This window comes from Aedes aegypti, chromosome 1 (genome assembly GCF_002204515.2).
Source record: "Aedes aegypti strain LVP_AGWG chromosome 1, AaegL5.0 Primary Assembly, whole genome shotgun sequence".
NCBI classification, from domain to species: Eukaryota; Metazoa; Arthropoda; class Insecta; order Diptera; family Culicidae; genus Aedes; species Aedes aegypti.
This window is the reverse complement of record NC_035107.1, coordinates 142,829,220-142,852,133: the sequence shown is the minus strand read 5'-3', so window position 1 is coordinate 142,852,133 and position 22,914 is coordinate 142,829,220. Positions and strand designations below refer to the sequence as shown.

Sequence of the window (22,914 nt, the reverse complement as noted above, 5' to 3'; positions counted from 1 at the left end):
TGGACTATGCTATAAATATATTGCTCCGTAATGGTTATTGTAACAAACGTTCTACATTCTTTTTAACGCTTAAAGTTCTTAAATGCTTTTTTTAGAAGCCTTATGTACACTATTTGTATTTGTGGATCATGTGAAATTAATAATCGCTTAAGTGTCCTTTATTTAAGAACCTGACAATTCCTTAGAACAGTGCATGAACACAAAAAAAAACAGTAATAAAGACGTATTTACAAAACAAAGGCGCTTGAAGCACATTAAACATCAGTTTGACTTTTAGGCTCTAGCGTAAAATTTGACAAAATTTGGTAAGTTTAGCAGTGATCCTTTAATTTTTGTTTCTGAAGCAAAGCATCTCATTACGAATTATTGACTGTAGTCAAAAGGGCAAACATAAACAACTACATCTCATAATCCATAAATGCGGCTTATAATTTTGTAGAATACACAAACAAGCATCTTATTAGTTTTGTTTGAAAAGAGTTTTACTTGAGCTTGATAACATACCTAATGAAATCAACGAAAATTTGCAGGATTCTGCTATGAAACTTCAAGTGCCTGATAAGGAATCTGTAGGAACACGCAAGGGCTCTGGAAGCATCTTGCTATTTCAATTCTTAGGCTTAGGATTTCGCTAGAATCACCACAGACAAACAGACGCAACACTCTAATTATTTTCATCGCACAGCAGAATATCGCCCAATTCTAATATATGGTACTTGACCGATGGGCCACTCGTGGCGCTCACATCACTTTTGTTAGAGTTTGACATTTGCTCACTACTGCCACCTAGTTCACGGCTGGCCAAATGAAGTATTTGTAGCATTGGGCGTAAATGTTCACGTGACTAAGTTTTAAATTGTTAATTGTTCTAGCCGTTACGTCTGTTTGTCTGTGGAATCACTATATTTTGTACATAAACCTCAATAACTAATTATACATTCTCACAATAATATGCAGACTTTCTCAAGAATCCGTTGAAAATTGAAAGCTCCGTAAACCTAATAATTATTTTATCAGACCCGTATCCTTGATTATTTTTTTGTAAGAATGTTCAATCGTCTCTTGACAAATCTAGCGTCTTACAGAATCTCCAATGAATATGGAATATAGGAAAAATATTATACACACTTATACCACAGTCTAGAAATTTGTACACTCTCTATCGTATTCATTGCACGCTTCAATTATATTTTTGAGAAAAAAGTGTAAAAGTGTAGTTTGGACTGCGTCCGCATTTTTTTTTTATGGTGGCGGTATCAAACGGGACAGTAGAATTCTTAAAAAATAAAATACGATATAGCAAAATATGCACACTTTTCATGGATTATATTTTGACACTAAAATAATACAATTTACTTTATGAAATTCCCGAAAAATTATTTTGCTTTATTTGTTTCTTTTACTGCGGTGTTTTAACAAACAAATCTAAAGAAAATTGGTTTCATTCAGTGTTTCCCCACTGGCAGACTTAAGTGGGCTGGTCACTCAAGAAAAGAGGTTGTTTTCTAATTGAGATACTGGTGGAGATTAATTGCCTCATGCGAATGCATGAACAATGACCATCCCGATGTTAATAGGCGCGTACGAGAGCCGTTAGTAGTTATTGGGATTTGGGCAAGGATTTGGGGGAAAATCGACGAAAATGGAGCTCAGCAATGCAGTCGGTTTGTAGTTGACTCGCAATTCAAATGATCAAAGCAACAGACACAATAACATTTACAAAAATTTCAAAGCTCTAATGGTTTATAAAAATGTTGCCAAAAACGGATCCACTTTGTTGCCAAAATCGGGGGGGGGGGGGGGGGGGGGGGGGTGCCAAAAATGGAGCATGCTAAAAACGGAATCCCACTGTAATAACAAAATCAGGCAAAATTTTCGAATAGTCTATGCTTAATAACTTTTTTCACAAGCATCGGATTGCTTTGCAGTCTTCGGCAATGTTGTTCATCGTAAAATACCTATCGAGATCTGAGTTCAGAATTTTTATAGGGGACAATGGGCGATCTCTGGCGATTTTTCTTTGTAAAAGTATGTTTTCCCATAGTATATCCCATACAAACTTTGAACGCCTGGCGCTAAAAAATAGTTTCTCCGATCGAGCTGAAATTTTGCACAGTTGTTATGGGAGCTAAATGCAATCCAAAAAGTGGACTGGAGCGAGAATCTAAATTTTTCATATAACCGTGTCTCAGGCTACTGCCCATTGTATCCTTCCAGCTTTGGCCACCTTCTGAATACTGGGTTCGCCGTAGAGTTGGGCGAGCTAGTGGTTCATCCTCCGCCGCCACACACCGCAAAATCCTCCGCCGCCACACACCGTTTTCGAAGACTTCAAGTGCTTGCAAGTCCTCCTCGAGCATCGTCCACGTTTCATGCCCGTAGAGGACTACCGGGCTTATGAGCGTTTTGTACATGTTACATTTGGTGAGGGTTTGAAACTTTGTTGACAGCAGCTTCTTGTGGAGGCCAAGTCTGGAGTCCACTGATGATGCGCCTCCGTATTTCACGACTAACGTTTTTGTCAGCCGTCAGCAAGGATCCAAGGTAGACGAACTCGTTGACCACCTCGAACGTATCCCCGTCTATCGTAACACTGCTACCTAGGCGAGCTCTGTCGCTCTCGGCCCCACCAGCTAACATGTACTTTGTCTTGGCTACATTCACCACCAGTCCAACCTTTGCTGCCTCGCGTTTCAGGCGGGTGTACAGGTCTGCCACCTTTTCAAATGTTCGGCCGACAATGTCCATATCATCCTTCTAGCGCAATATTGAACAACAGGCACGAAAGTCCATCACCTTGTCGTAGTCCCCGGCGGGATCCAAACGAACTGGAGTGTTGATAACTTCCCACGAACTCGCTTACTATAGGTGACAGACGACGGAAGATGATCTGGGATAATACTTTGTAGGCCGCATTTAGAATGGTGATCGCTCGAAAGTTTTCACAATCTAACTTGTCGCCTTTCTTGTAGATAGGGCATATCACCCCTTCCTTCCACTCCTCCGGTAGCTGTTTGTTTCCCAGATTGTGCCTATCAGCTGGTGCAAACAAATGGCCAGCCTCTCCGGGCCCATCCTTATGAGTTCAGCTCCGATACCATCCTTACCAGCAGCTTTATTGTTCTTGAGCTGGTGAATGGTATCCTTAACCTCCCTCAAAGTGAGGGCTGGTTGGTTCCATCCTCCGCAATGCCTGTGCAATCAGCGCCATTCAGATTTTCGTCGAAGTGCTGCTTCCACCTTTCGATCACCTCACGCTCGTCCGTCAAAATGCTCCCATCCTTATCCCTGCACCTGCGTTTCGGGATGCGTTGAGCTTCTAATAGAACTTGCGTATTTCTTGAGACCGGCACAGCTGTTCCATCTTCTCACATTCCGTCTCCTCCAGGCGGCGTTTTTTCTCCCGAAAGAGGCGGGTTTGCTGTTGCCGTTTCCGTCTATAACTCTCCTTTTTCAGCCGGGTCTTTTGCTGCAGCATGACCGCCCGCGCTGCATTCTTCTTCTCCAAAACCTCCTGGCACTCCTCGTCGAACCAATCGTTCCGTCGACACCGTCCCACGTACCCGACGTTGCTCTCAGCTGCATCGTTGATGCTGATTTTACTGTTCTCCAGCAGTCCTCAAGAGGGGCTTCATCCAGCTCACCCTCTTCCGGTAATGCAGCCTCGAGGTGCTGCGCGTATGCCGCTGCGACATCCGATTGCTTGAGCCGAACTAGGTCGGTACCGTACGTTGTTAACGATGGAGATTTTTGGGCGCAGTTTAACCATCAACAGATAGTGGTCAGATTCGATGTTAGCGCCACGATAGGTCCTGAAGTCGATAATGTCGGAGAAGTGCCGTCCATCAATTAGAACGTGGTCGATTTGCGATTCTGTCTGCTGTGGTGATCTCCAGGTGTATCGGTATGGAAGGCTGTGCTGGAAGTAGATGCTACGAATGGCCATATTCTTGGAGGCGGCGAAATCAATTAGTCGTAAGCCGTTTTCGTTCGTCAGCCGGGGGGCGCTGAACTTTCCAATCGTCGGTTTGAACTCCTCCTCCTGGCCAACCTGAGCGTTTAGATCGCCTATGATGATTTTGACGTCATGGTTTGGACAGCTGTCGTACTCGCGATCGAGCTGCGCGTAAAAAAGCAGTAATAAGAAACAATGACCGTGTTTTTAAATTTACTATTCCAACCACGATTGAGCTATCATGAACGCTTTTTATTTGCGTTTTGTTCCCTCTCAATCCAACCGCGTCGATAGCCGAGCGGCTAGCGTTCGCGCTTGACAATCGCCAGATCCTCGGTTTGATTCTGATCTGCTGCAAGTTTTTAACCATGGTATAGTAATTTTTACTATACAAATGGTGCCATGGTAAAATTGAATGCACAAAATATTCTAAATAAATGCGAATTTAGTCTGCACAAATCAAGTGGCGTTGTGTATTTAATTTAACCCTCTGATATAGTATTTTCAACCGCAACGCTGTTCTCAGTGTATCATTATCAGTGCTTCTGGAGTGAGGGCTGTGCACGTTTATTATGCTGAAATTGAAGAACCGGCCTTCGAGCCTCAACTTGCACATTATCTCATTGATCGGCCACCACACGATCACGCGCTTCTGCATATCACCCATCACTATAAAAGCTGTTACCAGCTCGTGTGTGTTGCCGCAGCTTTGGTAGATGGTATGGTTACCTCTAAACGTTCGCACCATTGATCCCTGCATTTTTTTACGGCTGGCTTACAGGGCCTGACAACAACCCCCTAGATTTTTCCATTCCCCCTAAGTGTTCGGAGGACCATAGTGCGCAGTTTAGCTTAGAGTCCTGGCACTCGGACGATGATCAGCCGTTCCTGACATGGGAAACAGACGCTGTTATGAGCCGCTCCTAACATGGAGTACAGACGCTCCAGGTTTGCTGGAGCAAAAGCTAAAGCAAAACCCCCCTTCCCTGTCAGCATACGACCAAAGTTCCCACCGGGGTTGGTTACCAGATCTTCCCTAAGGTTACTCGTACCCCGGCCAGTACCACGAGGAGGTAGGGATAGGAGTTGCTGGGCAAGAGGCTAAGGACCACACAAAGGGGTCTATTTTATTCCTGCAGGTACGCGAGGTACCAATGGTACGCCATGCCCAGCCATTTACCAACCACTACTAACATCTATAACAATAGTGAAATGTTCCCTTAGAGTTAGGGAAATATCAAGTTACCGAACACCGAATCAAGAAAACTGAAATTCGAGGGACCATCATTGTAGCCATGAAAACCAACTACCGTGTACGCACCAAACTTTGCGCAGTTAAGAAATTATCATCGTATTTTTGCTTCAAATAAGGCTAAAATATGTATCTTTTTATTCAAACTTCTGCCAACGATAGGCTTTTAACCCTTCAGTAGAACGCGTGATTTAAAGAAAATAAAAATGATTCACAAAAAATTAAAAAAATGCAAAAGGTGATGCAACACCTTGTGCCTAACATTGCGCACAAAATCTGAATTGTTCCTAACTTTGCGCATGATGTGCCTAACTTTGCGCATGCCTTAAATTGCTCGTTTACTCTAAATAATTTTACTTTCTTACTGGTTTTGTATTAAATAAAAAGGTTACAACTAATATGAGTTTCATCAAGAGTTTTTTTCCGTGAATTTCAATTTAATTTATTCAATCACCTCAAACATAGAGTGCCCACGAATAGTTATTTACTCTGTTCTTATTTTTTTATAATACATATATTCACAAGATTACAATCTGAGCAATATAATTTACAGCCGCAGCTTATGCCTATTTGTTATCGTACGCTGCTTTATATAACTTATTCTCTTGTTTTTTTTTTAATTCTTAAACTGAGAGATGTATCGTTGATATCTCACGATTAATCATTTTTTTTTATCTATTTGCCGCCAGTACGGATATTCCATAATTGAACGCTTTTTGCTAGACAACTGGAGCTTGAATCATTGTCCTTCAACTGGGAAGCCAACCTTTGCGCTATCAATTATCCAAGTTTACAGTAATAGTCTCTTGTACACAGTGGATTTTCCGAGATTTTTCAATGCACACCTTGCCTTCAGCTACATACAAAAGGTACTTTCAAGAATATTACATGTAGCCGCTGCCTTATGGATTGAGTGACCATTCCTGGTAAGATCGACAGATTTTGTTATTTGCAAGGACTTACATGTATTTACGTGCCATTCCGAATTGCTAGAAGTGCGCAAAAATTAAGACCCTCGTGTAAAAAATGGGTCCTAACATTGCGCATCGCTTTTTTCAAATAAAAATTCAACATATTATATGGAAAATAAATGGAATTACTAGAATATTACCTTTCTTGCAAATACACCGCAAAAATACTTCTCACAACACAGTTTTGTTCATAAAAATGTTGATTTTTTGCAGAGCCACTCCTTAGCGCTTGTTCTAAAACGGTGTAAAAGTACACGTTTATGCGTATGACGATAAGGTTTTTTGTTTATTTACTAACATTAACAAGGGTTTCTTAGTAAACAAATACATGCCAAATACTTATTTCACATAAACGAACATGTTACTGAAACTGAATCGTTAAAAAATTCAATGGTTAATTATCATTTTTTCGTGCTTCTTTAAAATGCGCAAAGTTTGGAGCTGCGCAAAGTTGGGTGCGTACACGGTATGGTTCTATTACTCGATATCGAGATATGGAATATCCAGTAATGGTTTCAGAGTTATTTTGGAATGAAAATGGGTGTTTCAAAATGGGCAATTCAAAATAAGTGGATTTGTAATATAAAATTACAGAACCTGCTTTTCAGCTTAGTGTTCTACGAGAACTTCCACTGTTATTAGCTGCCAAATGAATGCATTTGTACATTTGCTTGCTACACGCAATCGAGAATTCGAGGAAAAAAATCAAAACTACCAACGAAATTTCAATTGACCACCTTCAGTATGCTTTTAAGAACCTTTTATCATAATTGAATTGAAATATCATCATTTCAAATAAAATTATGAAAGATATCCAACTTTGAACATATACACTTTTGGCCCATTCATGCCCAAACGATGGTGGATCAGAGAATTTTCACTAAACTTATCACAAAAAGCTTCACGTTATAGCAATGAACGTATTGAATATACTTACTAGTAGTATGAATATTTAGTAAATCCATCAGTCCACGGCACACTGATATTTGCGACTACAAATGGAAGTTCAGCATTACAAGATCGTACGTCGATATTGATTGCCAACGTTTGATAACTGTTATCCATTCCTGAAACAGAAGAAATCGTTAAATGGACATAGTTCAAACATAAGCCGTCGATTTACTCGAATGGTGTAATTTTACCAACAGCTTACCTAATATTCGTAGTTTATAGAACGAGGCGCCTAATACTGTGTCGTCAAGTAGTTGCGATTGGCTATATGAGAACCACTTTGGCATCTGAATGTCCAGCACTCGATCGTCAAGATTGTTAATATCTACGGTAAACTTGAACGCTTCGTTGGTTTTGAGGAACTTCAGCAACAAATGAGTCCAGGACGGGTTTTGTGCCTTGATGTCGTGAAGATTTATTTCCGCAAATTGGCGATCATTTTCGGCCGGTGGCAGTACACTGCTGAAGTTATACAATGGCGTCGCAGTGGAGCTGAACGATTGAGGGATGGTTGTATTAGTTTTAGAGGACGACATAACTGTAGAGGTTTAGCATTACCAATAACGCATGTTGATGTCCATTTCGATTGCAGAACAGCCAAAAATCCAGTTTTCAGTGTCCAGATTTATAACCTCTGCTTTCATGTACTGAAAAATTGATTGTTAACATAATTAGGTACTAGTTTTCACTAGCACCGAGAAACTAGAAATTGCAAATTTAGTCATTGTTATAGTTAAGGCATATTGAACAGACATCCAAATCCAATCTTAAAACTGTAGAAAGAAATCCAACGAGTGTCTGAACTTGTACCCTAGCCTACAAGGCTGATGCACAAAATTCAAATTGCTCGTATTCGAGCATATGTCAATAGTGTTTCATGAAATTTAGAGAAACGTTTTACTATTAGTTGTAATTTCATGAGTTATACGGATTTATACAGCAGAGTGATAGGTTCGACTATGCAAATTTAATACTTACTCGATACAACGGATTCGAATTCAGTGGTATCATTTGAACACGTGTTCGGTTCAGACCCGTTTCAAAAGTCAGCTGAAAATTCCTTCGTATATCTTCAATCCAATCTTCGAACCTGACGTCGTTTTTCACCAACTTCTCAGATGATTCCATAAACTTAACATTCTGTGAAAAAGGAAATAATTAATAATCGCCAACGCCATAAAGGCCATTGCAAGATACCTTAAAATAAAACAGAGCATTTTTGTGTCTCATATTCTTATTCTCGAGAAATTTGTTTGCCACTCGTTTGTTTTCAACGTCCAATAGACTGTACAGGAACCGATTCATCACAAGCACAAACTGTAGGCACCATACCGCACATTGGTGATCCACTGAAAGCCACACATTTGGTACGTTGTAAGTCTACAAGAACGATATGATGAATTAACATTCCTGCAAACTATTCTTACCAGGCGCAGCACAAACCATAGCGTGGACGTCCCCGAATATCGAATTGGTTAAACTATCGTGAACCATTGTGTCACGGATTCCTCCCCCAACGGTTACCAGCAGGATGTGATCCAACGGTCTGGATCCTTTCTCCGGCGTTAAACAGTAGTCATCTTCGACTTTCAACCGGGCAGCCTTACCAGGGCTAGAGCAAACAGTTCGGTTCTGCTTCCATTGACTGTTAACCGAGTTGTAAAAATTCTGCAGATAATGGTCCATGGCAAGTACCGGGACGTCCATTGGAGAAGATATGGCAACGATAGAATTTATCAGGGGCGCCATTCCCGGAGATGTCGCCACTGCCTGAGCTATTTTACCTCCCTATAAATTAATCATTCAATTCGGATTAAATATTCCGTTTATTGAAGATTTTAAATGCAACTCACCATAGAATGCCCAACCAGTATGACTGTAGGAGATCCTCCAGGAACGGATTTGTATAGGCTTAAAACGCGATGAATACATAGACTTACAAAATCCACCTGGTAATTCAACACACCGCCATATAGTCCAGAATATTGCTCGTTCAGGTCAACTGCAACGGAAATACGTGACAACGCTTCATTATTCAAGGTTTCGTTAATTAGGTGCCGTAACCCGGGGGCAAATTTACAACTCACTTTCTGATAAACAGTCAAACCTCCTTGAGTCAATATTGAAGGGACCATCGACTCAAGGAAATATCGAGTCATGGAACAGATATTCCTTGGAGAGCTGTTTCAAGGGACCATCAAAGTAACCACGATTTCTAGTTTTTAGTAAGGTTCCATGAGTCGATATCGAGTAATGGAACATCGACTCATGGAGGTTTAACCAAGGTACCTGGAATGCTAGGTAAAGTAATCTAAGCAGTCAGTGGATGCGGGGTGTGCTACACTGTGGGGGAAGTGGAGGTGACAGCTGGTGAGTTTGTGTGCATGATTGTATCTTCAACCCCTTGGATACTGAGTTGCTAGGGGATATTTGTTTTGAATACACAAGTGAAAATTTTTCGCGCATCAGCTACCCTCTTTATTTTGCTGAGTGATTTATTTGGCTAGAGAAGTAAGTTATTCAAAATAATTATCTTGTGGCATTATATTACATGTAAATCTTCTTATATTTTAGAACTTGATACTTGTACGTTATGAAGATGGCCATCCTGGAATTGAAACACTGGCAGAGCTCAATTTCCAAACGCTATATGAAACACATCGCGAAACGTAACTGTTTCACTGAAAGGGCACAGAACTGCATACAATACAAGTGACTTTCGATGTGGAATAGTTTATTGTATTCCATAATCAACTTGCAGTGCATTAACTACTAATAGGGTAACGACTGTTTATTTTGTTCTCAAACGCTAACAGTTGGCGCCAGCGGCAAAAACTACAGACAACAACCTTTCGAACATTCAGTTTCTATTACCGAGGAATAGAACACTGATGTTTGTATTCCGCTCACTGATCGCGCTACGCTGGATTCTCAAATTTCGCAAACTTTCAACACAAGCGCATGGAAGAATGGTAGTCGGAGAACTGTCAAAACGTATGGAAAATAATTAAAATCGTAAATTGCTTGCAATTAGGAAACTGAATCGAAAAAGTAGTGATTAGAAACCAAGTGTAAAGTGAATACATAACTTTTTGTGTTTAGTTCATCTTCCGTGGTGCTTCCTTTGCTTCAGGATTTCGTTTTTACTACCATTGAAAAAGAGCCATCTATTGCCTTTTGAGTTTTAAATATCGCCCTATTAAGAGCGCTACCGTAACACAATCCAGACCTTTTGCGGATATTGGAGGGAACTGAAAGCTGGGGAGTGCACTCAAACCGTGTTCTTATTTTGCTTCTACATGTAAATTGAATGAATCGTGAACTAAAATAAAACTTCCTTCGGGCCAAATTATATAAGTAAGCTCCAAGGAAAAAATAATAATAACATTTTCAATGATTCGAGTTTTGCGTTTGGAATCTACCGCCAAACAATGTTTTCAATTTCATGGCATGCTAGTCTGTCTTATCAAAACAAACAAGCCAGCTGTCATATACGTGTCCAACATGGCGGAATGAGCAATTCCACACATTGATCTACCTCCCTTTTAGATACCTTGGGTTTAACTGTATTATGCCTAGGAATTGAGATATTGCCAACTGAATTTCGGCAGTACTAGTTCGTTGATTTCTTTCAGTGCACATAATTGATTTTTCATGAAATATCATTGAATAACGAATCAACAAAAATATGAGAATGATTTCAATACCTTTCTGTAATTAAAGTATTGCGATTTTTTTCACCACTTAGACTTTAGTGATCTGAATTTCGTCTTTCTCAGATTTCGCCTTCGATTTCGCTGCCCCTTTTCAATCACCGCCGCCCATGCAACTATCCTGATATTCATGACAGTTTTCTCCGGCCGGCTCAGTGTTTACCATTTTCTCTTTGTTCTTGACTCACCAGCTGGTCATGTTTACACAACAAAACCAGCTGGTCTTCTGATGTTTTTCTGATGTCATCGTCATAGGCCAGGAGAAGTGGATGATCTTGTCATTCATTTTTCTGTCAAATCTCATACAAAATCTACTTTTTCTTTGACAGAAATTCACTCTAGGTGAACCACTTCCCCTGGCCTATTGTTCTCGTGCTCCAGCTGATCGTGCTCTCGTCTTAAAACCAGCTGGTAGGGACTGAAATCAAGGATGAAAGGTGAATGGTGTTTGAAAATGAACCATCGGTACATTATTGGCAGCTTCACAATTTCGTCATGAAAGTCTAATCCTTTGTGAAAATTACAATAAAGAGCGTAATTTTTTTCTCTCCACTCAAAATAATCTAAACGTCAAGACTACGTAAAAACATACGTAGTTTTTTTTCCATCGCACTTTTCACGTAGCTCTTACGTGAATCAAAGGTGATCATGAATGAACGCATGAACCGATGGACTTCTTCAATAGGCCAGGGGAAGTGGTTCACCTAGAGTGAATTTCTGTCAAAGAAAAAGTAGATTTTGTATGAGATTTGACAGAAAAATGAATGACAAGTTCATCCACTTCTCCTGGCCTATGGACCGATGCACGAGTTCATTATCTGACGTTTAAGCGGTGCCGTGTTATTTACGTGACCATGGCAACGAGTGAATTCGGCACCGCTCAAACGTCAGATAGTGAACTCGTGCATCGGTCCATTGCACTGATGGGGGCTACCCCGTTTGGCATAAAGCCATTTGGCATAAAGTTGTTTGGCATAATGGTCATTTTGCATAATGGTCATTTGGCATAATGGACGTTTGGCATAAAATGAAAGAAATTAGAAATTTAAATAGTGCTACTTAAAAGAAGATCTGGTGATCAAAAGAAAGGAAAATCGTCGATGAAAATGTTAGTAGTTATAATGCCAACGTAGGAAAGAAGGCAAATTGGCAATGAGAACCACTAGTTTAACAACGTAATGAGAAAGAACAGCTTATGACCAAAAGAAGGGAAAATCACGAATGAGAATGTTAGCAATGGTAATTCCAACTCAGTTTTCAATGATTATGCCAAACGTCCATTATGCCAAATGACCATTATGCCAAATTATTTTATGCCAAACGGCTTTATGCCAAATGACTTTATGCCAAATGGCGTTCCCCGCACTAATGTATCCGGTAGCTGTACGTGTTCTTTTCGTACACTCAAAAAAATCCAAACGTCATTGCTACGTGAAAAATCACGTAGATCATTCCAAATTCATTTTGACTCCACTTCACCTGACTAAGATAAAGATCACTAAACCATTCATAACCACCAAATAGTGACTCGCTAATGTTTACTGAGGTTACCTATCGCACTTACGTGGAATTCACGTAGGTGCCTAAGTTCATTTTGATATCTGCATCTGCACGTACATTCGGTGTTGTGCTCAAATCCTAAGATGGCGCCCGCTTGATTTTTGAAGAACTTCAGAAGCTTGCACAGTGTTTAAGTGCAAGATTGATTTCAAGGTAAATATGCTTTGAATACCGAAGAATCCCTGCATTACTTCATATTTTATTCCTGATTTATAACCTCTATCAATAGACCATTTCCGTCAGACCTTACCCCCTATTTTTATATTTTTCTTCGAAAGACGATTATTTTTAATGATTATTGACGCTTTCAGATCTAATTTATATGCACTCCTGATTTTATTGTAAATTTTTGAAAATTCGAGAATTTACCAATTTTGAGTAGTGCGGCACAGTTGTTTCAACCCTGTGGGTAAACAAAGTGGAGATTTTCCCACAACTTTCAAAACCCCTGCGCTGAGTGTTTGTAGATATGACGAAATGTCAATGTCAAATCAAGCACACGAGACGACACGACAAAATGGAGAAATTTGAGAGAAATCTGAGGTCCGATGGGCAAGCTTCGTTGTAAATGAAGCCCATCCTTTACTATTGTACTTATAATAAAAACTTTTACCGGAAGACGACTGCTAATAGACCGTTTTAAGCTTAGCAAGTGATGGAATTCTCCTTGGAAGCATTTCTGCAACGCTGCGGAACGTTTTCTACAAGAGGGGCATATTGGCCGGTTTGTTTTGAAACGTCAAGAATTGGACCGTTTGCAGATAACGTCTTGTACTCGCTTTAGAAGCTACCTGGCAAGAGAAAGTTGCATGCAAAGCATGATTAACTAAGTAAATAACACTTTGACACCAAAAACTGTATAAGTAATGGATTTGCCACTGCGATAGAGCAGTTTTTCCTTAGGGGGGCCTATACCTGTTTACCCTACCGTTTGATATCTGCTGCTTATGTCGTCAAGCTGTTCCGGAACCATATGACCAATGGATTATACATACTTCCCCATTTTACCACTCTCGTACACTCAAAAAAATCCAAACGTCATTGCTACGTGAAAAAACACGTAAATCATTCCAAATTCATTTTACCTCCACTTCACCTGACTAAGATAAAGATCACTAAACCATTCATAACCACCAAATAGTGACTCGGTAATGTTCACTGAGGTTACCTATCGCACTTACGGGGAATTCACGTAGTTGCCTAAGTTCATTTTGACATCTGCATATTGTACGTACATTCGGTGTTGAGCTCAAATCCTAAGATGGCGCCCGCTTGATTTTTGAAGAACTTCAGAAGCTGCTGCTGATTTAAACTCTGTGTAAGATTGATTTCAAGGTAAATATGCTTTGAATACCGAAGAATCCCTGCATTACTTCATATTTTATACGTGATTTATAATCTCTATCAATTATAGCACGCGAAGGCTACAACAAGACAAACCAAATTCACAAAATTGGAAAAACAGGATTCAAAATGCTCAGATTGACAATAAAAATATCACAATCCTTTAAGTTTGTTTACATTTTCTAATTAAGAATTAGTTTTCGTCCAAAGCCTATTAGAAATAAGATTGGTCTTCATTACAGTTAAATTTAATGCAAAACCATCTAGGTCCTATTGAAACGCTTCGTAAAGGCTACCGGAAAATCCACGTAGCTCTTACGTTTAGCGACGATGGAATGGACGAACTTCCAATGTTCATGCGTTCATTCTGGGCTACCTATGATTTGCGTAGGAGCTACGTGAAAAGTGCGATGGAAAAAAAATCACGTATGTTTTCACGTAACAATGACGTTTGGATTATTTTGAGTGTAGGTCTCCCCGAAAAATCTGCAAACGGTCCAATTCTTGACGTTTCAAAACAAACCGGCCAATATGCCCCTCTTATAGAAAACGTTCCGCAGCGTTGCAGAAATGCTTCCAAGGAGAATTCCATCACTTGCTAAGCTTAAAACGGTCTATTAGCAGTCGTCTTCCGGTAAAAGTTTTTATTATAAGTACAATAGTAAAGGATGGGCTTCATTTACAACGAAGCTTGCCCATCGGACCTCAGATTTCTCCATTTTGTCGTGTCGTCTCGTGTGCTTGATTTGACATTGACATTTCGTCATATCTACAAACACTCAGCGCAGGGGTTTTGAAAGTTGTGGGAAAATCTCCACTTTGTTTACCCACAGGGTTGAAACAACTGTGCCGCACTACTCAAAATTGGTAAATTCTCGAATTTTCAAAAATTTACAATAAAATCAGGAGTGCATATAAATTAGATCTGAAAGCGTCAATAATCATTAAAAATAATCGTCTTTCGAAGAAAAATATAAAAATAGGGGGTAAGGTCTGACGGAAATGGTCTATTATAGCACGCGAAGGCTACAACAAGACAGACCAAACTCACAAAATTGAGGAAACAGGATTCAAGATGTTCAGATTGACATTAAAAATATCTTTTAATCTTTTAAGTTTGTTTACATTTTCCAATTGGGAATTAGCTTTCTTCCAAAGCCTATTAGAAATAAGATTGGTCTTCATTACAGTTAAATTTAATGCAAAACCATCTAGGTCCCATTGAAACGCTTCGTAAAGGCTACCGGAAAATCCACGTAGCTCTTAGGTGTCGGCCAGGGTAGACGCGTCACGCGAAGCGACGCGAAAATCCTTTGGAGTTTGACATTTAATTATTAATAATTGTTATTCCTTCCCGTGCAATTTTCGCTTCGCTTCGCAATTCGCGTCTACCCTGGCCGACACCTTACGTTTAGCGACGGTCGAATGGACGAACTTCCAAAGTTCATGCGTTCATTCTGGGCTACCTATGATTTACGTAAGAGCTACTTGAAAAGGGCGATGAAAAAAAACACGTATGTTTCCACGTAACAATGACGTTTGGATTATTTTGAGTGTACGTTTCACAAATTGTATCAGTGAAGGTAAAGTTCTAGTTCATTGTATCAAACATTTAGATACACATTACGTTATTTTACATTCATTTTCGTTAACTGTCCCAAATTCGGATTAGTTCAAATGATTTGAACTATTTTTTTAATAATTACATCTTTATTCAAAAACAATAATGCAAGCACATAAGAAATCCATATTAATGCGGATCTTGATTCTCACATGCCGATGTCATCTGCTGAAACCCCAAGAGCAGCCGTAGCGTAGAAAGTAGCAGTACCTTCATTCAAGGCTTGTTTAGCTCAATAGTCTGGATGGTCACACAGGCGGCGCACTGGATCTACAGATATGTTGTTTATGGAACATGGATTGTACCGATAAGTACCAATAGGCCAATAAATTCACTCTGGGTGAACCACTTCCCCTGGCCTATTGCTTGAGGAATGGTTTTGGAAAGTGCGAGTGGGTTTGAGTTAAATCCACCTAAAGCCGTAAGTCGCAATCGGTAACCGGCTACTGGCTGTAGCTTTGGCCGAAGAAGCTTCATAGCTAGAAAAGAAAATAGAATTTACGAAATCAGTTATCAGTTAACTTCTTAGCAAAACTCATGAATGTATTTACAATTCAAACATTAACTTACTTTCATTTTTCGCCAAAAAGAAAATACTTTATACATCAGTATGTGCTAGCTCAAATGGTTAACTGCCAGCCATCCGTTTCAATCATCAACAAATACTAACACACGAACAGGAAGGATACAGAATGAACACAGTTGCTGTATGTATGCGCTCAAAACTATCGACGGTGACTAGAGTGTCCATTTCCTGACCATTTTGCTCGTCCCGGGATTCGGGACAAAAATCTAAGCTTATCCCGGGAAATCCCGGGAGTCCGGGATTTATCAAATTTTCAATAAAAATAGCGTTTTAGATGAAATGGAAGTATTGTCGCGCGCCCACCAAATCGGAACGCGCGTGTGGGACACGCGACGTGTGACTCGTTCCCGACATAACTGCCATAATGACATGTGTGGCACTGCATTCTTACGATGTTTATGAACACAGCGCACTATTCAAATATTAGTCGCGACGCTTGGAGATTGAGAAAAAATATATTTAAAAAAATGCTTGTCCTTATTTCTGTCGGATCCATAATACAAGTTTAGCAATACTTTTTTCCTTTTAAACAAAATAAACATAATTTGTCATTTTTCAAGATAATATGATTGGCTATAATCATATTTCAGATAAGATTTTCCTATTCTGATGAAATAACCTAACACAAATCAAAATTTAGCTTGATTAGTTACGGGTTTGTTATGGATTTTTTTCAAACTCGCTATAACACCTATTAATTAAAGTATGGTTAAAACTTAAGTAATAATTTTAAAGCAATTTGCATCAAACATTTGAAAAGTCATAAAAAAATAACAACAAAAGAAACGATTGAAGTTCATTGAAGGTATTGTAGATCATGCTAGAAGTTAATTACTGAAAATTATTGACTGAAGTTTAGGCGTATTTTCAAATTTTTTGTCTCAGCATAGGGTCATAAAAACGGCTAATGTGGAAAAGACAAATAAAAATATGTGTTGCTTACTTGGTAAATTGGTCTTTTCATGAAATTAATTACAGCAGTTGGAAGTGGACCTACCAACGGAAGAGCAGCCACTCTTAACGATGGCTGGAGGCACATAAGATCCGCCATAGGTAGCACCGCAACGGTAGCGCAAGATCCAGCGGCCCCGACTGGTACGACGGCGAAAGCGAACAGTTGAAGAATGAGAAGAATGCAGCATGAACGAGAATGCTGCAACACCGCAAGAGAGCGAACGAGGCCCGGTATAAACAGGCACGGAACAGACAAAACTCGATTTTCCGGAGAAAGAAGCGCCATCAAGAAGAACGAGATTACGAAGCGATGGAAGAGCTGTTCCACACTAAAGACACACGGAAGTTTTACGAGATGCTTAACGTTCAAGCAAAGGCTTTGTGCCACAAGCCGATATGTGCAAAGACTGTGACGGAAATCTTCTCACGAACGAACGTGAGGTGGTCGAAAGATGGCGGCAGCACTACGTCGAGCACCCTAATGGCGATGTGGCCAGTAGCGAAGGTGGCACGGAAATAACTTTGGGAGCACGCGCGGTGTCCCATCCACAAAAAGAACGACAAGTTGGATTGCGCCAATTATCGTGCGATCACAATTTTGAGCGCCGTCTACAAGGTACTCTCCCAAATTCTATGCCGCCGTCTATCATCAATTGCTAGAGAATTCGTTGGGCAATACCAGGCCATCCGACAGTTGTTGCAGAAAACCGCGAATACAATGTACCCACGCATCATTTATTCATCGATTTTAAATCGGCCAATGATACAATCGATCAAGAACAGCTATGGCAGATTATGCACCAATACGGTTTCCCGGACAAACTGATAAGATTGATCAAGGCGACGATGGAGCGAGTGATGTGCGCAGTCCGATTATTGGGGACACTCTCGAGTCCCTTCGAATCTCGCAGAGCTTTACGGCAAGGTGATGGTCTTTCGTGTTTACTGTTCAACATTGCGTTAGAGGGTGTGATAAGAAGAGTGGGGATAGACATGAGTGGCACGATCTTCAGAAAGTCCGTTCAGTTACTTGGTTTCGCCGACGACATTGATATTGTTGCACGCAACTTTGAGACGATGGCGGATACGTACATCCGACTAAGGGCTGTAGCTAGGCGAATCGGACTGAACATCAATGACAAAGTACATGATAGCGAGGGGCTCAAGAGAAGACACGGCACGCCCCCCACCTCGAGTTCATATTGACGATGATGAAATCGAGGTTGTCGAAGAATTCGTGTACTCGGGCTCACTGGTGACCGCCGACAACGACACCAACAGAGAAATCCAGAGACGCATCGTTGCTGGAAATCGTGCCTACTTTGGACTCCGCAGAACGCTCTGATCGAGCAAAGTTCGCCATCGCACGAAGTTAACCATCTACATGACGCTTATTAGACCGGTACTCCTCTATGGGCACGAATCATGGACCCTGGAAGGCGGATGTACAATGAATTGCACCAGCTGCTGGGAGAACCAACCATCGTCCACCTCGCAAAAATTGGGAGGCTGCGGTGGGCCGGGTATGTCACCAGAATGTCGGATAACAACCCGGTGAAAATGGTGCTTGAAAACAATCCGACCGGCACAAGACGACGTGCTGCGCAGCGAGCAAGATGGGTCGATCAATTTGAGGACGATCTGTGGACTCTTCGCAGAATGCGTGGCTGGTGACGGGTTGCCATGGACCGAGTCAAATGGAGACGTTTCCTACGTACAGCAGAGGCCACCCAGGCCTTAGCCTGACTGGTAAAGTAAGTATTGTTAGACGACAAATGTCTTTTATCAAGGATAGTAATAGAATGAACCACAATTCGTATAACGATATTTTAATAAAATTCATTCAATCAGTCTCAAAACTGCGGGGTTCTCATCTTGTCCCGGGTGGCCATCTTACCTCGTCCTTCAGGAGGCTGTTGTATGCTCAGCCGGCAAACCGACCAGCCTACTTTAAGTATGCCCAAGTTCTTCGCTTTGTTAGCCTCTGCAACTGGCAGTCTTATCGCTGTAACCTGGGTTCCCTGCGGGCCTTTTTTTAAGGTGGATGGTCTTACTGGCTACGTCGATGACAAACTGCTCTTTGAGGGTACCCGAGACCTCCACTGCATCGGTGACCTCATCCAGATTTTTACACTGCAGAGTCACTTCTGCAGTCAGGGATCTTATAAGTACTTCTTGTGATAGTTGTTTATAGACTGCATCCTTTTGCTTGGCTTCCTTTTTCAAGACTTGGATCATTTTACCAATCCTAGTCCGCCTTATGCTCTGCACATCTCCTTGCTTCGCATCGCCTCCAGAACCTCGGTCTCCTCTGTTTTGATAACGAGGGGCTCGCTTAAGTTCCTACGTTTCGCTGTTTCCGGTTTGGGATTCTGCTTGGTCCCCGTTTCCGGTTTTCTCCTTTCTTTCTTCTTCCCGACTTGTATCCACGGGTTGCTATTGCTTTGCACCCGTGGTTCCTGTGGAAGCACTGCCGGATTCGGGCAATCCCGTGGCTCCTTTTTCTTGGCTTTCCTGACTTTAGACGTGTTGGCCTCTCCACTATTGCCAAATTCTCTTGATCGTGGAACTTGGCTCGTACCAACTTTTCCGCTCTGGAGGACAGCCGCGTAAGAGACGTATTCATCCTCGGAAGGTCCCCTCTTTCACATCGTGTATCGAATAATATCATCTGATATATTCGCGGTGCCTCACATGTTGCACTTGAGCGGCTATTGCCTGCCGTTGTCACAGTGTCTAGGCTTTTGTCAACACTGTTCTCACTTAATGATGTTGGTCGCCTCTATTCTTGGCGGGAACCTCAGCCGGTTAGTGATGGGTATAGAGGCCTCTTCTTCATACTCCGCTAGTTGTTTGTTTTGACGGATCATCTCTTATGGGTCCCCCTAAGAGCCGCTATCCATCTCCGCTGGAATAGTCGTCTTTGTGATCCGTTAAGCCTTTGGAATTTCGTTCCTGCTGCCCCGATAGATCTTACCTCGTAATGCACCAACCTTGCACGTTTTGCGGACTCCTAAAGATGGATGTTTTTTAAATCAATGTTTATGAAAATACGAAATCACTCACAATAATTTAACCTTCTGATCGCGAGGTTTTCACAACTGTGTTGTACAAAACACACATTGCGACTATTGAAGTGTTAACTGGTGTACTGGGCAGATATCGGTCGAAAATTTCACTAAACACATCTGTTATAGATTCAAAAGAGTTCCAGGAATAGTTTGTGTGAAAGCAGTGAATAAATATACTTTGTTCAATTCAACCCATCCAATAAACATCAAAGTTTTGAGGATTTTTTAGAGGATCTCGTCAGTAAGCAGACAAAATTTACAAAGGATTCGTGAAATTTCCTATGGATACATCCAAAAATGATATAGCTTTTGATTTTTAAGATCACACTAGATTACTTAGAATCAGAATGGATGCGCGTTGAGTAATTATAACTGACTTGCAATCCTTAGCTGACAGGATGCCAGTGAAGGTAATTCCCAGTATTTTCACAGTTGACAGAATCAAAATAGGTTTTAGTTTAAAAATACTTCAAAGATCAAAAATTTGCAAGTCGGTAATAATGTTCACCTAAGTCGTCCTCGCCTTTCTAGGATTAAATAATGATCTGAAGAAAGTTTCCAGACATTTTCCACATCATTTATAGTGGTTGCCGTGTATTACAATGATAAAACCATAAGCCTTTCGAAATTCTCGATTTTGAAAACATAGTATAAGCGTTGTTACCAAAATCGGTAAGAACCTTAATTGATTACAATTTATGACTAAAGCTAAGTATGCTGTTTCGCTCAAGAAAAGTAAAGAAATTCCTTGACTGAATGGGTCAAGAAATATCCCACATAGAGCCCCTTTTGAAATGACATTTCCTTTCAACTGCGTACTGCGATCAGAAAAAAGCGATTTTCTGGACCATTTCTGGGAAGAAGTTTTCCATTCATCGAGATAGGCGATTCCTTTTCTTGTCAGTAGCAAACCAGCCTTAGAAGTTTATTTAAATCAGAATACCGAAGACATGTCTAATAATATCTAAATGCCACTTAACACTTCTCCTGTTATTTCATCAATTTTTGCTAGAAATGCTGAGCATTTTGTGTACCAGGTTCGAAGCACTCCGTACAAAGCTCGACAATCAGTCGTTTTAAATTTTTGCAAGGGATTTACATATTTTGTTTAATATTTCTAAAGCTATGCTTTTTATTATTCGAAACAATTTTCCCGGTGAATATCCCAATATTCAGCTTTTTTCGTTTCGGTGGGCACCCATATTTTCAAACTTTTGGTCGGCAGTGTTACGACGTACATAAATGACATAAATCAATACATACCGGTGAAATAATCGAGATGATACCGCAGACCGTTGTCCAAGCCCTTCCGGAGGGCAACCGATGCCAACGAGCGCACCTGCTTGTATGATCCCGCATTGCCCGGTATGAAAATCACGGGCGCACCCCGGTACAGCATATTACGAGCATTCTGGGCCAGCTGACCTTCCGAATAGGCGTACAGGCCATACGCCGGATATTGATCGTTTTCCGCAAAGTTGATCCTCTGCGGTAGAATATTAACGTTATTTATGGTCATTATTAGTTCACAAATCCAGGAACTTACCACAAACTGGGGATATTCGTACATGTAAGTTAGCTTACATCGATTTTCTTCGATTTTGGTGATATTTATTAGCAGCCCATACATGACCAGCAAAAGGCTGCCCAGCGAAGTTACTACTACACATTTCGATAACATTTCGTATAATACTACAATTTAATTATTCACTTTCGACCCCTTCGTCAAATATTTTCACCAAAGAAAGAATAATATTATTAGCAAAGATCACATAATATAAAAGCGGTTTGTTTTGATATTTTTTGTTCGGTTTCTGTAGCTGTGTTCAATGACTTTGATCGAACTTGCTCGGGGTTGGTTGTACTAGCTCGTATTTTTTGTCAACAAATAACTGTCAAAGCTACTTCGAGCAACTCCAAGCTGCTTTCTCAATGAACGCTCTTTTTACTCTTTTTACTAATTTACCGGAATTCCACGTGAAAAAAAATTCGCGCACTTAACAATCCGTATCGCTTCGGAATTTTGCTTTTTTTCTCAATGTTTACGTTTTTAAACGTCAAAAACACGAGCTACTGCGAGCTGGTTGAACTAGCTCGGACTCTAGCTTCCAACCTGTTTCGAGCGACTCGGAGTTGGTTGGACTCGGCTCAATGAACACAAACCCGAGCGACTCGAAGTAGGTTGGAGTGGCTCAATGAACACCAAAAGCTGACTCGCAAGTGGTTGCAACCAAGTTCGAGCAGCTCGTTGAACACAGCTTGTTTGTTTGCTTTTTCTTTTGAACTCCACTTCGGAACAAAGTCTTCAATCAAAGGTACGTGAAAGCAATGTTACTCAGGACAGGTTTGGTTGGACTAGCGATTCTTTATGGGTAGTATTGTCGCATCGCCACCAAACCGGATCGCGCCAGTGAGACTCGCGACGCGCCTCAACTCACCGCATTTTGAAATCTGTTTTTAGTGTGGCGCTGCATTCTTACGATTTTTATAAACACAGCGCACTATTCACATACAGTATGCAAAAAAAGTTTATCCACCTCCCCTACCAATTTAGAATTCTTTTGTTTTTCTGGTGAAAATCATGTCAATTTAATGAGTGTTTCTCCATGATTTATCAATTTATGTTTATTTATCACATTTTCATTAAAAAAATGACGTTTATATATTTTTTTTGAGATTTTCTGTGATAAATTATGAAAAAGGGTAAAAAATATCGCAAAAAAGTTTATCCACCCCCAATCGGATACTAAGATTTAAGTGTGTATTACAGAGTTTTAGTGTGTATTCTGCAACTTTCTCGAATGTAAACATTGTGTCTAGCATCCATTTTGTGCTCTTGAAGTTTTCGTGCTCAAAATTTCTGTTTCGTGTTAAAATTTGAGGTTTTTTGTTGCAAAATGCCCAAAAAAGCACAAATTTCGATCAGCTTCCGAAAT

General features: G+C 40.5%; 1 protein-coding gene across 1 annotated transcript in view; it reads right to left on the bottom strand.

Annotated features, from left to right (window-relative positions):
- Nucleotides 1–21,957, bottom strand: part of LOC5577255 (GPI inositol-deacylase) — a 33,756-nt gene extending 11,799 nt beyond the window's left edge. The window contains exons 1-9 of the mRNA XM_021849320.1: nt 21,525–21,957; nt 21,242–21,464; nt 8,983–9,131; nt 8,573–8,917; nt 8,327–8,509; nt 8,108–8,269; nt 7,688–7,776; nt 7,332–7,621; nt 7,116–7,245 (exon numbers count right to left, since the gene is read on the bottom strand). Coding sequence (XP_021705012.1) covers nt 7,116–7,245; nt 7,332–7,621; nt 7,688–7,776; nt 8,108–8,269; nt 8,327–8,509; nt 8,573–8,917; nt 8,983–9,131; nt 21,242–21,464; nt 21,525–21,659 — 1,706 coding nt within the window. The 5' untranslated portion in view covers nt 21,660–21,957. The remainder of the gene's footprint in view (nt 1–7,115; nt 7,246–7,331; nt 7,622–7,687; nt 7,777–8,107; nt 8,270–8,326; nt 8,510–8,572; nt 8,918–8,982; nt 9,132–21,241; nt 21,465–21,524) is intronic.
- Nucleotides 21,958–22,914: the final 957 nt, after the last annotated feature.